At 43.9% G+C, this 16,054-nt stretch overlaps 1 protein-coding gene across 1 annotated transcript; it reads right to left on the minus strand.

Moving 5' to 3' along the window:
• Positions 1 to 14,439: 14,439 nt before the first annotated feature.
• Positions 14,440 to 15,021, minus strand: MSGN1 (mesogenin 1). The gene has a single exon (XM_006140804.1). It carries the CDS (start codon positions 15,019 to 15,021, stop codon positions 14,440 to 14,442), a length of 582 nt encoding a protein of 193 aa, XP_006140866.1.
• Between the last annotated feature and the right edge of the window lie 1,033 nt (positions 15,022 to 16,054).

Consider the following 16,054-nt stretch of genomic DNA (forward strand, 5'->3'; position numbering starts at 1 on the left):
AAAAACAGTGTTTGTGATCACATCACAAAAATCCTCAGAAGAGAATGGAGGAGAAAGAATCATGCATTACCATCCCCCCTGGGGGGTGATTTCTCGCTTTCCTTCTCTCTATCTTTCTCTGGTCAGCACATAAACCCTATGGCAAAATAAATAAATAAATAAAAATAATTTAAAAATGCCACTTTCTTTCTTTTGTACTTTATTATTATTATTATTATTTTAATTTACCAGAGAGAGAGGAAAAGTTAGAGAGAAAGAAGAGGAGGAAAGAGAAAACAAGCCGCTAAGTCAGGAACCCTAACCACAGTCAACCATGTGGGAGGGAGTCCAGTGCCTTAACTGCCACTTTCTGCCCCCCAAGAAAAGCCGTTTTCTGCAGTTGAGCTTGGGTTCTCCCTCCAGCATGGATCCCTTTAGTGACCCAGCCTCTGGTATGTTGGCCTACTCCTACCCGGCCCAATGGGGAAAGAAATTTATGTACCACTCACTTCTCAGCTAAGCTTTCTGATTTAACTTTTTTGGAAAAAAATGATGATCACTTACCAGAACTCCTGACCTTGAGAAGCAGGAACAGCAACTATCCCAGCAGGGACGAATATTCAGTCTTCACACCTGGCCTGGGAAGCAAGCTTTGTTTCTGGTTTTTCCACAGATAAGGACACTTACCTGGGGTTTTGAACCATGGGATTTTGGAGACGTTGTTAAGTAACTCCATACATGAGTCCTTTTCACTAAAGCACGGTAGTTTGTCTCTGTCTCAGTTTCTCCCACCGTGCAATTAGAACCATAAAGCTTTTCCTCTTGCCTTGGTTCTGGCTTGTAAGAAGGGACCTTCGCAGAGAGCCGAAGGATTGCCAGACCCCTAAGGTGTGGGCTTGAGCATCCTCTGTGCCGCCCCATCTACTCTGCTCTTCCCTTCTGCTGCCCAAGACTTGAATCTAAGGATGCTGCCTGCTCGCCAGAAAGTACAGTGTTCTGAAATGTTGTTCCCTGAGTTTTCCAGCAGCCCAGTCCTCCCTCTACACGCGACAGTCTGCAGTTAGCGCGGGATCCTGAAGGGGGCGACCGAGGCCTCGCAGGAGCCGCGAGCTGCAGGGGTGCGGCAGAGACGAATTCCGCAGGGTATGCTGGTGGCCAGGGAAACGCAACTTCTTAAAGAATAACTTGTGCTCTTAAATAGGATGTGCAGGGCTTCCAAAAGCGAGGAAGACAACCCTTGCTGGGCCTGCCGGGATAGAGACCCGCGCTGCTCAGTAGAGATAGGGATTCCAGGTCGTCAGAACAGACTCTCGCTCAAGACAGGAACCTGGAGTATTTATTTCTTCCTTCATTAAAAATACAACAAACAAACAAAAACAAAGCTCTCAGGGGCAGCGGGTGGCGTGATGGTTAAGGTGCTGGAATCCCATTTGAGAGACAGTGGTTCAAGTCCGAGACTTGGAGGCTTGCTTTTTCATTTTTCCTTTCTCTCTGGTGAGTGCATGTGCCCTATAGCAAATAGTAAGAAATAAATTAATTAATTAATTAATTAAATTAATTCTTAAAAACAAGTAGTAGTAAGGCCTTAGTGTTTCCCTGGCACCTGTGCTTCTTTGAACTGGAGTCTTTTATAATGGAGCTTTCCTGTTCCTCCCCAGCCCGTAGCCTCGTTAAGGGGTGAAGACCTGCTTAGGAGACCTTACGGCTCACCTGCCACATGGGGAGTGGGCCGGAAAACGCCAGTGGGGAAACCTCAAAGGGATTTTTGGGCAAGGGCCAAAGACCCCAGACAAGAAACTGCAGAATTTATTTGGTTGTAGTAATTGCCTTTTTTTTTTTTTTTTAAAGAGAGGTTTTTGCTACAGGGGCATCCGTTCACTGGAAAGACAGAAAGTGAGAAATCACATGCCCTCCTCCCAAGGGGTTTGCCACACAACAATCACTTCTCCATTCTCCTCTGGGGATTTGGTGGATGCTTGCACAGGCATCGGGCTTGAGTTGTAAGCCGCTGGGTAGGGCTCTAACCGCTATGTGGGAATCCAGCGATGTAACCATCACACCATCTGCTGGTTCCTTGAGCAAGCTGATGTTATGACTATACTGAAACCTCTGGGATTTTTGAACTAGTCTTGCTTCCCAATGAAAACTAATCTAAACAGAGACGCCTTTGTGCGGCCTTGTATTAGTTGTGAATGGAGAGAAAACTCCCCCTCCCCACTGCTGGAATTTATCACTTATAAGGGTTAATCACCAGTCGTCATACATGCACTCAGAAGCCTCCTAAGGAATTATTATTCTTATGTGATCATCACTCTGTAATTTCTGCTTTCAGATTCTTTATCTAAAATGAGGTCTGTGACCTGAGGGGTTGGAAGAAGCCCTTTGCTAGCCATGGCCCCAGGAGACTCGTTTCACCTCTCTCAGCTTCCTTTTCTCATCTGTGAATAGAGGAGAATGATGTCTGCCTCAAGCCTTGCTGAGGAGTTAGTTACACACTGAAGTAAACATTTCAGGACAAAATGTCAGGGACTGAGCAGAATTTGGAAATAGAGACTTCTGCACTTGTTCTTCCAGAGCTTCCAACCTGGGCCCGTCTCTCCTCTCACCACTTCTCCTGGCCTCTCACTCACTAGACTGTCCAGTTCCAGGGGAGCTCCTTGTCCTCTGCTCCCTTCCCACTGTCCAGCCTCAGTTGTCATTTTGTGACCACCCTAAACCCCTCCTTCTGTATTCCAGTCCCCAAGATGTCTCTGTACCCTAGAGTGAGTAGTAGAGTCTGTCTGAACCACACCCCTCTCTAATCAACTACAGAACATGTTTTAAAGAATTATCATCATTATTATTATTATTAAATTTGATTTGAGAGAGATGGAGAGAGAGAGTAGAAGAGTGAGAAAGCAAGTCATCAGGTCCAGGATTTGAACCGAGGTCAGCCATGTGGGAGTCCAGCACCTCAACTACCACATCGCCTGCTGGCCCCCAACTATAAAATCTTAATTCCTCCATCTCTGGGCTATAAGCTTCACAAAGGCAGGGATCCTGTATCTCTCCCACAAACCAAGGGCAGGCTAAGAACGATGTTATCAGTTCATAAGTTCTTGTTCCATGAATAAATTTGTCATCTTTCTATATCATCAGAAAATGAGGAAAACACAAAATACAGGTGTTAGGGGGTCTACAGGTGCCATGGTGGTTGAGGTGCTGGACTCCCATTAGGCAAACCGTCGTTTGAGTTTCAGACCTGGTGTGCTCACCTGGTGAAAGAGACTGAAAGGAGTGATTAACTCTCTCACATGGTTTTTTATAAGGTCACTAACCCAATGTATGAAGGCTCCACCCTCAGGACTTAATCATCTCTTAAAGGCACTGCCTCTTTTTGGTTGTTGTTTAGAGATTTTTGGTGTAGGGTGCCTGCATTCACCAGAGAGACAGAGAGAAAGTAAGAAATCACCCTCTAGGGGGATAGTCACACCACAATCCCTTCCCCATTCTGCTCTCTGGATTTTGAGTATGCGCGTGCACACATGCTCACACACACACACACACACACACACACACACACACACACAGTGTGATTTTCAAGCTATTGAGTCCAGGATTTGAACATCAGTTGGGCATGAGGGAGTCCAGAACCTTAACCGCTATGCCACCTGCTGGCCCTCTTTTTTTTTTTTTTTTTTTTTTTTTTTGTCATGGGGTGCACACACTCCCCAGGGAGAGAGAGATAGTGAAAGAGAAAGTGAGAAATTATCCCCCAGGGGGGAGGGGGTTGGCCATGCCTCAATCTCTTTTCTCTTTCTGGGATTTAGGCCACTCATACACTGTGCCCAGGGTGATTTCCAAGCTGCCAGGTCTGGGACTTGAACTGTGGTCAACATGTGGGAGTCCAGCACCTTAACCACCATGCCACCTGCTGGCCCCAAGGCACTGCCTTTTAATATTATCAATACAATACAGTGTGCCCTTTTTGCAACTTTCACCCTGTGAGGATGCAGCAAAAAATGCCTTCACCAAACACTGAACCTACACCACCTCATCTTGGACTTCCCAGCCTCTGTGAGAAATAGATTTCTGTAATTTATAAGTTAGACAATCTTGAGTACTGTGTTCCAACCACAAGAACAGCCTCGCATGCAGAGTGTACTGCAGAACAGAGGGAGGGACAAGAGCCTAAGGAAGCAGGGGGGAATGACAAGCATCATGCAGGCAGAAATGCAAGGGACTTGTTTCAGAGTTTGGAAAAAAATGCGAGGGAAGCTATGGGATACAGAGAAAGCAGAAGTGAGAAGACAATTGTAAGAAGGACTGTTAACCAGGTTTCCCGTTTATGGGCATGTAAAACAGGATAGTGTAAGAATTAAGCAAGGGGACAGCAGGTGGTATGTTAAGGCACTGGATCCCATCGGCCAGCCATAGGAAAAAAAAAATAGTAGAACAGGAAAAACTCAAGTATTCAGTAATAAAGTCATGCGGGCCACAAGTTCAATGGCTCATTACACTCATGTTATGTTCTACACCAGGTGTTTGAATGGGACAAAGATCAGGGACCACCTGAGTTAGCCAGTGAATGACACGGGCTTCTCTCAGGTTGGGTCAGCTCCCTCACATTTTTCAAGCTGTGAGGAGCCTCCAGCCTTCCTCTACTGCTTGCACATCAATTCTCTTCTTTTCTTTGCCTGTTTCTCAAAACTCAATTCATGCTTCAGCCAAAACAGTTCATGGTGCTCTCCCAAACCATGGAGCAGTTCACACATGCAGTTTGGTTGAGGAAGCTCTTGGTTTCCCTGAGTACCGAGAGGACGATTCCAAAAGCCTTCCTCTGTGAAGTCTCTCCTGAGTCTTAGAAGGAGCAAGACTTGGGGCTCCTCTAATCTCTTGCTCGGCTATGAGCCTCTCACCTCTGCATCCTCTTTATCCAGCCCAGTGCCAAGCCCAGAGAGAGAGCTAAGGCTGAAGCGTGTTTCCCATCTTCCTCCCTTTTCCCATCTTCCTCCCTGCCCCTCTTTTAGGCCTTTCAGCTGCCACCATCATTGTGTTCTAGTTTCCTTGATTGGGTCCTCAGCCCATTGTCAGACTCTTAGCTGCCCACAGAATTTATCAGGGCTTTTGTTATTTATTAGTATACTTAGAATCTAGATCACTTAAATGTTATCCTCTTTCTCTGCTAGAAAATAGTTACACATGCAGTAAAAGAAGATGGAGCCAGCAGGCAGTGTGAAGGTTAAGGCATTGTATCACATATGACCAACAGAACGGTTCAAGTCCTGGACCGGGTGGCTTGAAAATCATGCCAAACACATGTGCATGTATGCCCAAAATTCTGAGAGGACACTGGAGGAGAGGGGATTGCTGCATGACCAACTGCCTGGGAGGTGATTTCTCATTTTCCCTCTCTGGCAAGTGCATGTACTCTATAGCATAAAAGAGCGAGAGATAGGGGTTTTAGACATGCATGTTCTTGAATTATGGAGAATAAATTTCTGTTCAAAGATTTAGATTTCCACTAACCTCCCCTGCATGAAGATATTGATTGTTTTTTCTTGTGGAAGTTGATTATATTAAACATTTAGAAAGGCCCAGGGCCAGCAGGTGGTGTGGTAGTTAAGGCACTGGATCCTACATGGCCAACTCTAGACTCGGATACTTAAAAATAATCCAGGGCGCAGGTATACGTGCACCCAAAGTCCTGAGAGAAGAATTGAGCAGAGGGGATTGTGGTGTGGCTGTGTCCAGCAAGCATGCATGATGCCCTATGGCAAAATACTAAAAACAAAAGCAAACAAAACAGTTTATAAAGGCTCAGTGCAAAATTCACCTTGAAGAAATAGATCCCACCTTTAGGCACAACTGGGTTTCCTCTGGAGACGGCATAATGTAGTTAGAAGGGACCGGATTAGGGGTTTAAACACCTAACCTGGCACCAGCATCCGGAATCCAGTAGTTACAATATTTGCTCTCCTAAAGTTTAATCTCCTCATTCGTAAAATGGACATGGCAATCTCTGTTTAACCCTGTACATAATGAGCTATAAGTAAGACAAAGAGAGTAATGTATGCAGAGTGCTTTGAAATCTCTAAAGCAATATAAAGATATACCTAGTATAGAGAAAGAACAAGAAAGAATGAAAGAGTATTTATGGAGGCCAGCAGGTGGCATGGTGGTTAAGGCTGCACTCCCACATAGCCAACAGCAGTTCAAGTACCAGATCTGGTGGCTTGCTTTCTCACTTTCTGTCTCTCTCTCTCTCGCACGTGCGTGCGTGCACATATGCCCTATACCAAATTTTAAAATAGTAATAATTAATTAATTAATTAATTTAAAAATTAGGTGTGTCACAACTTAAAATATATTCTTGGGGCCAGCAGGTGGCACAGCAGTAAAGGCACTGGATTCCACATGGCCAACTCCATGGGTTCAAGCTCTGGACCTGGTGGTATCTGAAAAATAGGCCAAGCAAGCCAGGCGTGCGTGCTCCCAAAATCCCAAGAGGAGAGTGGAGGAGAAGAGATTGCAGCATGGCCATCTCCGCTGCTAATTTTTCATTTCCCCTCTCTTTCGCTCTCTGTCTCTCTCTGATGAGCTCACATGCCCTGTGGCAAATAAATAAATATACACATTTGCTCTTAATTTATAGAATTCCTAATAAGTTGTATGGACACCGTATACAAGGGCTTCTCTAAATGAGAGTTTAGATTAGTGGCAAAGACTTAACTGCAAAGACTTCTCTGTTTTGTTCACCCCTGCCTTTCTGGCCTTTAGACCTAAGTGGAATCTGTCTCTGCGCCAATTACGTGACCTTGGGAAAGGTTACATGACTTCTTGGCCTGCATCTTCATTTGAGAAATAGCTAAAAATAGCTACTTTGTCATGTCAGCTGTCAAGATGAAAGGAGCAGCCACACAGTGCAATTGGCACTGAGCCTGTTACCTCCGATGATGAACCCCCAGTATTGTTTACTGGCTGGGACTCACCCTGGGTGGTACTTTCTGAATACCCCTCTCTTCCATAGGTTCCCTGATTGCTAGTCAGGTCTCCCCATTTAATAAAGAGAAACAAAGGTCAGTAGAGTTCTGGGGCCCAAAGATGGTGCAGTGGTAAAATGCGACACAATGCAAGGCTGACCCATATGGGAAGGTTTTGGATTCTCATCCAGAGACCTCTTTTTTTTTTTGCTATAGAGCACATGTACTTGCCAAAGACAGAGAGACAGGAAGCAAAAAGTTACCCCCCAGGGAGCATGGTCACACTGCATCCCTTCTCCTCCACTTTCCTCTCAGGATTTTGGGCACACACACACATACGCACATGCACCCCACATGAGTTTAAAGTCATCGGGTCCAGGACTCAAACCACGGTCCTGGAGAGTCGAACATCTCCTGATTCCTCCAGAGACCTCCTCGAACATGTGGACATGCCTAGATGCTGGCTGAGGTTGTCTGGCTGACTGAGGCTGGCCTTGGGTCAGTCTTCATATCGTGGCCCTGATGGGGCTTATTTCTCTCTTTCCTCTCTCTCTTTCTCTTTCTTTTTCAGAAGAGAGGAATAAATAACTTTGGAGAAAAAGGAAGTCAGTAGAGTTCATGTGAAAAAGAACATAACTAAGGGAGGAAAGGTCAATAGTTCCTAAATCCAAAAGACAAATAATTGTCCTTCTCCCACAACCTTCTCCAAAGTTTTTGTGCTTTCTTCTTCCAGAGAATTCAAGGGGCTTTCTGGCACTGAAATACCAAGATTCCAGGCTATTCCAGGAAGTACTGGTTTGGTTTCAATATTTCATTGGCAAGACAGAAGCCCTCTCCAGTTTCCAGCAGGAGAATGTGCAGAGTAAGCGAGGCTCTGGTTTCTGTCCAGTAAGTGTGGGCTGAGCCCTCAGGGTCAAGGCCCAAGCTCTTTCCTGCAGCCTGGATTGGGAAACAGGAATTGTTGTGACGTCAGTGCAGGCACGTATCACACTGAACTATTGTCACAGAATCTCAAAATCACAAGTGCATTTGCATACGCATCTTATTTTGCTATTGTTTAGTTTAAGGGTAATTTTGTCAACTTGTGAATTTGCAGAGGACTCCCCCTACCCCTTCTCTGGCCTCTCTCCTGATTTGCTAATGTGGCAGAAACTCCAAGCAGAACAAAGAAACCGCAGCCCGGTGTGAATTGTGGACTGCTTTATTGAACACAAGTGAACAGAAGTCAGATTTCCTCTGTAAATTAAGAGACTCTGGGGACCAGCAAAGAAAGGGGAGGGAATTTCTGAGGAAGTGTTTGGGGTGGAGACAGAAGTTCAAAGTGTAATAATTTAGAGGACAAGATAAATAGCCCCTTCTGAAATCCTTCAGACGGTGAAAGATGTGAAGATCCCGGAGGTCGGAAGCCCAAGTGGTAAGTGCTGAGAATGCTGTCCCACTGCCAAGCCCAGTGCACTGCAGTGTCCTCAGTCAGCTGGAGAAGAAGGCAGCGGGCTCCAGCCTGAGCTGTGGAGTTGGACCCGCACTCACCGGCTAACTGACCAGCTGCATGCTGCTAGCTAGCCATGTGGTTTTGCATTGCTTAACTACCCTAAATCTTGCTTTCCTCATTCTCAAAACAGGAGCGCTCACACTACCTTCCTGAGGTTGTAAGGAGTATGTGAAGTCGGAAGTCTGGGAACACCGACCACAACACAGAAGATACATGAGAAATGTGGTTCTGTAACCTTTCCCCTACAAGTCCCAGAAATTACTCATTTCTATTCCTGAGCTGTGCCAAGGCCAGATGTTTTACACACTCTTGAGAGCAGTCAGGCCTGTTGCAGCTATCCTCTCTAAAAGGGGGGTGACTTTGTTGGGGATTGTTTCCTGCAGGAGTCAAGGGGTCAGGTATAACTGCTTCTCCTGGAGAGGTACTGGGGTACAGCAAGCTTTGGTGGCCCCGGTAGTATTTGTGAAGCAAGGCTTTGGGTCAGAGGCCTCCTCCCAGGGAAGTGTTACCTTCTCCTGGTTTTCCAGACTCCTACCCTCCAGTGACCCACCTAGAAATCTTGAGGGCATGCCCAGCTCATAGGTGTCTGAAGCTTAAGGGATTTTTAAAAAGTGAATACAACCACCTCCTAACTCATCCAGAGTATTTGGGCCCCAAGATAACCAAAATTATCTAAGATATTTATAAATCATTTTTAATGCATAAGCTTGACAAATCAAAGCCAAGGGTATGTGGGTTCCACTCATTTAAAAAAAATAGCATGATCCAGATGTTGATTTTTAGACCAGTTGGTTCTGCCCTACCCTCATATTATTATCCTCTCAAGTCCTCTTTCTCCAAAAGCAAGTCTTGATAGTACCCAACATTTTTAGTTTTCTTTCTTTTCTTTCTTTCTTTTTTTGGAGAGGTTTTTGCTATAGGGTGCATGCGCTCGCCAGAAAAACAGAAAGAGACAGAGAGACAGAAAGCGAGAAATCACCCCCCAGGAGGGATGGCCATGCCACAATCCCTTCTCCTCCATTCTCCTCTCAGGATCTTGGGCACACACACATGCGCCAGGCATGAGTTTAAGACACCAGGTCCAGGACTCAAACAGCACTCAACTATATGGGAGTCTAGCAACATAGCCATTATGCTAATTGCTGGTCCCATTTTCTTTCTTTTTTTTAATAAAAAACTGTTTATTTATTTTTATTTATCATCATCTTTTTTTTTTTTTAAATGTGATACATAATCTCACCAGAGATAGAAAGGGAAAGTGAGAAAACAAGCCACCAGGTCTGGGACTCCAACCATGGTTGGCCATGTGGGAATCCAGTGCCCCAACCATTGTGCCACCCACAAGCCCCCAGTTTCTTCTCTAAAACACCAGAAATGAATATATGAGTGTATACAGAAGGTGACATTTTAGCAACTGTCCCCCACCACTACCTATTGTGTGTCTTGTACACTGGATGACAAGATACACTACTCTTCAGTCGTAAATACACGCATTAGAAATAAACATAAGATTCCTTCCACACACTAGAGACAAAAATTAATTCAGCTATATTGAAGATCCATATGTAAATAATAAAATGATTAGCATTTTGAAGAAATTAGGAGCACGCCTGGATAACCTTGGAACTGGGAAAAATTAAGTAAGCAAAGAGAGCACATAAGCCATAAAACATAGATTTGATTGTGTAAAAACAAAAAGCTTCAAAGAGCAAAAGGTACTATCATCAAAATTATACATGTAAGACAGCTTAGAAGAGCATGTGACAAAATAATGGATTGAAAGGAAATATTTCAACATATATAATATACAAACAATTTCCCTAAATTAGTAAGATAATAACCTAATACAAAGATGGCAAAGAACATAAACTGGCAAGTTATAAAACAAATTAACAATAGTCACATAAAATTTTTAAAAAGGCACTTCATCTTGAGTAATAGATGTGGAAATTAAAACTACCACAAAAATGACATTACCATTTTTAAATCTTTAGAAATGCATAAGGTCAATAATGTCCAGTGACAGTGTGGGGACAAGTTCTATCCCATAATATTCAGAGGAGTATAAATAACTAAAACATTTATAAGAGTAGTTTAATGGTGTTTATTAAAATTTAATATGTACATACACTCTGATGCAGACATGTTCTTCCTGGGATTTCTTCAGACTAATTAAAATATCTGTGTCGGGACCAGCAAAGAAAGGGGAGGGAATTTCTGAGGAAGTGTTTGGGGTGGAGACAGAAGTTCAAAGTGTAATAATTTAGAGGACAAGATAAATAGCCCCTTTGGGGATTGTTTCCTGCAGGAGTCAAGGGGTCAGGTATAACTGCTTCTCCTGGAGAGGTACTGGGGTACAGCAAGCTTTGGTGGCCCCGGTAGCTGGGGATTGTTTCCTGTAGGAGTCAAGGGGTCAGGTATAACTGCCTCTCCTGGAGAGGTATTGGGGTACAGCAAGCTTTGGTGGCCCCGGTAGTATTTGTGAAGCAAGGCTTTGGGTCAGAGGCCTCCTCCCAGGGAAGTGTTACCTTCTCCTGGTTTTCCAGACTCCTACCCTCCAGTGACCCACCTAGAAATCTTGAGGGCATGCCCAGCTCATAGGTGTCTGAAGCTTAAGGGATTTTTAAAAAGTGAATACAACCACCTCCTAACTCATCCAGAGTATTTGGGCCCCAAGATAACCAAAATTATCTAAGATATTTATAAATCATTTTTAATGCATAAGCTTGACAAATCAAAGCCAAGGGTATGTGGGTTCCACTCATTTAAAAAAAATAGCATGATCCAGATGTTGATTTTTAGACCAGCTGGTTCTGCCCTACCCTCATATTATTATCCTCTCAAGTCCTCTTTCTCCAAAAGCAAGTCTTGATAGTACCCAACATTTTTAGTTTTCTTTCTTTTCTTTCTTTCTTTTTTTGGAGAGGTTTTTGCTATAGGGTGCATGCGCTCGCCAGAAAAACAGAAAGAGACAGAGAGACAGAAAGCGAGAAATCACCCCCCAGGAGGGATGGCCATGCCACAATCCCTTCTCCTCCATTCTCCTCTCAGGATCTTGGGCACACACACATGCGCCAGGTGTGAGTTTAAGACACCAGGTCCAGGACTCAAACAGCACTCGACTGTATGGGAGTCTAGCAACATAGCCATTATGCTAATTGCTGGTCCCATTTTCTTTCTTTTTTTTAATAAAAAACTGTTTATTTATTTTTATTTATCATCATCTTTTTTTTTTTAAATGTGATACATAATCTCACCAGAGATAGAAAGGGAAAGTGAGAAAACAAGCCACCAGGTCTGGGACTCCAACCATGGTTGGCCATGTGGGAATCCAGTGCCCCAACCATTGTGCCACCCACAAGCCCCCAGTTTCTTCTCTAAAACACCAGAAATGAATATATGAGTGTATACAGAAGGTGACATTTTAGCAACTGTCCCCCACCACTACCTATTGTGTGTCTTGTACACTGGATGACAAGATACACTACTCTTCAGTCGTAAATACACGCATTAGAAATAAACATAAGATTCCTTCCACACACTAGAGACAAAAATTAATTCAGCTATATTGAAGATCCATATGTAAATAATAAAATGATTAGCATTTTGAAGAAATTAGGAGCACGTCTGGATAACCTTGGAACTGGGAAAAATTAAGTAAGCAAAGAAAGCACATAAGCCATAAAACATAGATTTGATTGTGTAAAAACAAAAAGCTTCAAAGAGCAAAAGGTACTATCATCAAAATTATACATGTAAGACAGCTTAGAAGAGCATGTGACAAAATAATGGATTGAAAGGAAATATTTCAACATATATAATATACAAACAACTTCCCTAAATTAGTAAGATAATAACCTAATACAAAGATGGCAAAGAACATAAACTGGCAAGTTATAAAACAAATTAACAATAGTCACATAAAATTTTTAAAAAGGCACTTCATCTTGAGTAATAGATGTGGAAATTAAAACTACCACAAAAATGACATTACCATTTTTAAATCTTTAGAAATGCATAAGGTCAATAATGTCCAGTGACAGTGTGGGGACAAGTTCTATCCCATAATATTCAGAGGAGTATAAATAACTAAAACATTTATAAGAGTAGTTTAATGGTGTTTATTAAAATTTAATATGTACATACACTCTGATGCAGACATGTTCTTCCTGGGATTTCTTCAGACTAATTAAAATATCTGTGTCGATAGCTAGTTGTCCATGATATTTGGTACAGTCTATTTTCGTAAGAAAAAACTGAAAATCTAAATATCATCCAAAAGGTAACTCGTTACAGAAGTTATGCAAGACCTGCACTATGAAACATTGCTGGAAGCTGTCCTTTCCACCTCGGTTTTCATGTGTGTGACTCCTGGAAACTTGTGCTTCAGTTTCCTCATCTACAAAATGGAAGTAATAACGGTACTTACATACTTACATCACAGATTCTGTGTTAACCTGGGAGGATTTTTGCTTTACATTACTAAGTTAAAAAAAAAAAAAGATAAAATTTGCATAATTAAAGGTATTCTTAAAAAGGTATGCATGCACATATTTATTTGTATGGTTGTATCAGCAAAGGCAAAATATGAAGTTATACATATGCTGCATGTATGCATATATATACACTGGCCCCAAGTCCACTACAGTCCATCTATTGCCTTTGTAATTTGTCACTAAAAAAAGGAAGATCACCAACAGGAAAAAAAAAAAAAATGACAGGAGAGCTAAGCAGCTGGACCCACTGAAAAGCACACACAAATAGTTAGTAACCACAAGGGGAAAAATCCAGCTTTAACAAAAGCCTATTGATACACTCCTTATTTCAAGAAAGGCTTTTCAAAGTCCTTCAACATTCAAATTAGCGAAACCTAAGGGTGCCTATTGCTATCCTAAAACAAGGCATTACAGAGGGTGTGTGTGTATGTGTGTGCATGGGTGCATATGGGGTGCTTTGGGGCAGGAGGGTAGGGAGGTAGGAGGGGGCAGACGTGGCAAATAAAGAAGTAAATGCCTTCAAAGAGGTTGGAGCTGACATGAGTTCTAATCCTGCCCCTTTCACTTAGTCTCTGTAATGAAAATAGTCTATCTGGTTTTGTTTTGTTTTGAGCCAAACCCTCATTTGAAAAACCAATAAGGAAAAGAATTAAATCAAATCATACTCACTCCAGGACAGGGACAGGAGCTCCTGCCCTCTAGCTCTGCTTCAGGGCCACCCTGCAGTAATGTGCTGTCTGCCCCCATCTTCTGATACCCTCATTCTTTGCCTCACCAGCAGTCTGGGTATGCAACCTTCTTCCCCTTCTTAACGAAGAGACTCTGATCTTCAGAAATTTCACTCTGTCTTAACCTAGCCTGTCTGCCTTTGACTTCCTATTTGCCATGACACCAGTCCTCTCTGCATTTGACTGATTTTGGTCCCTTTAAAAAGTAAAGCATGTTTCAGGCAGACACACGTTCACACACATGCACACACACGAGCACGAACACACATGTGCTTGTGCACACACACATGTTCACGCATACACAGTAGCACCATAGGATTTTACTTGGCATGAATATTTCTAAAAAAGAATCCCAGATATCACAGTAGATTCTGTACAAAATACAGGCTTAGTTAGCAACAGAAAGAAAACCCCCAATACCAAAATATAGATCAATTATGACAATTTGACATTATTGAGAAAAAAAATGCATTTAAAATCATTGACCTTTCAAAATACCTTGAACAGAGAGAGAAGGGCAAAGTAATCTGTCTCTTGGCAAAAGATGAGTCTCCTGAGAGACGAGGAAAAACTGGAAAGGAAAGTATCTGCTCGTCTGGTAGGTAAGTGTTCTGACCATTCCAACAGTTCACACAGAAATTTCCTTGGAGTTTTTCAGATCACAGGATTACCAAAATAACTCAAAATAACTCAGCGCTTTGTCCCATGAGATGCTCCAGGTCCTTAAAGCTCTTCGACTCCTGCCCAAGGGGCTGGCACTGGTCAGTCTCCCCAGGAAGAGCTCATGCACTCTGGGGTCTGGGCTCCCTGCCACTGTTGAGGAGGTCCGTGAGTTCCCCAATGTACTTGATGGTGTATTTGAGCGTCTGGATCTTGGTGAGCGGCTGGCCTCTCTGGCTGTAGACAGGGGGCAGGTAATTCCGGAGGGTATGCAGAGCATCAGCCAAGGTCCTCATCCTGAGCTTCTCCCTCTCGCTGGCCTTCCGCCTCCGCTGGACAGACATCCTGACTTTGGTGCCCTTCTGGGCCTTGAGGCCTCCAGTGTCCTGCAGGTAGGCAGGCTGGAACGCCAACATATTATAGTCCATCTCGACGAGGCCACTGGCCCCAAGGCCACTACAGCCATCACCACCCCCACCACTGGCCCCACCGTGCCCATATGGCAGCCCAGCCACAGCTGGACAGGGAGAAGAAGAATAGGACTCCAGGGATGGAGCTGGGGAAAGGCTCTGAGTGGGGGAGTCCTGATTCAGCTCAAAGGGCCCCACCCTGTTTTTCCAGTCCCAGGAAGACAGCAGGTCTGGGCTGTCGGAGGAGCCCAAGCCATCCTCGAGGCTGAGGAAGGTCTCGCGCAGGTTGTCCATGCCTGCAGGACAGCTGCAGAGGGAATGACTCCTTGCAAGTGAGAAAGAAAGTTCTGCCGTCCTCACCCGGGAAGAGCTCTCTTTTATGATAGTGGGGGAGAAGTGATGAAGTGGGAAAGAGGGCTGGGTGGAGTGAGTTCAAAGGAAAACCCAAGGACCAAGATGGAAAATGAACTCTTCAGGTGTCACTTTCTCCTCATTGATAATTAGCATCTTCCAGCTAAAATGTCTTTAAACAGAAAGGCCTCCAAGAGAAGAAAAAAGGAATTATCTTGTTGTAACTAAACCAATTAAGGCTGAATAACTAGACTTAGCGTTGTCCTGTGGAACTCATTAATGAGGGAGCCAAAGAAAACAAACCTGGGGCAACTGCAGCAAGGAGGAGGTGGTTGGGGGGCCTAGCAGAGGTGAAGTGCCCAGAGAGGGCCTCCATCCCCTCCATCCCCTCTGTCAAGACTTCTTGGGTCTTTCAGAGCAGATAAGGTGTATTGTTGGAGAAACAGAGTGGTCAGGACAAGATGACCCCCCCTGAACTTCATGTCCCCTATATGTCGGATGCAGCCCATAATAGGGCTTCCTAGGGCAGTCAGGAGGGATTCCCACGGAGGCTTGTATAAATGGCTGTCTCCTTCTTTCCTTTCATTTCAGCACATTTCCCTGGGTTTCATAGAGCGCAGATGTGCCCCCAACATGCCTACACTCTGAATGACAAAAGCCAGGGAGCTCAGCCTCAATGAGCAGGAAACAGCCTTCAAGAAGCATGAAGCCCTTGCTTGAACAGAGATTTGGATCCTGCCAGAAAATAGAAAACTCCTATAAGCCAGAGAGTTTGTAGAATACGCTATTTGGCACTGAGCCTTCTGGAGAGCTTTTCAAAATCTGGCTGGTGAGTCACACCTTGTTTTTGAAATGTATAGAGGGAGTGTGAAATTAACTAGGGAACCTGCTTTCCCCACCACCTCTCCAAATGCCATGGAATGTGTGACGTTGGGTGGCCAGCTAGTTTGCCTCGCTTCCTCTGTGCTCCGATAGA

This window comes from Tupaia chinensis, unplaced genomic scaffold (genome assembly GCF_000334495.1).
Source record: "Tupaia chinensis unplaced genomic scaffold, TupChi_1.0 Scaffold000045_1, whole genome shotgun sequence".
Classification (NCBI taxonomy): domain Eukaryota; kingdom Metazoa; phylum Chordata; class Mammalia; order Scandentia; family Tupaiidae; genus Tupaia; species Tupaia belangeri.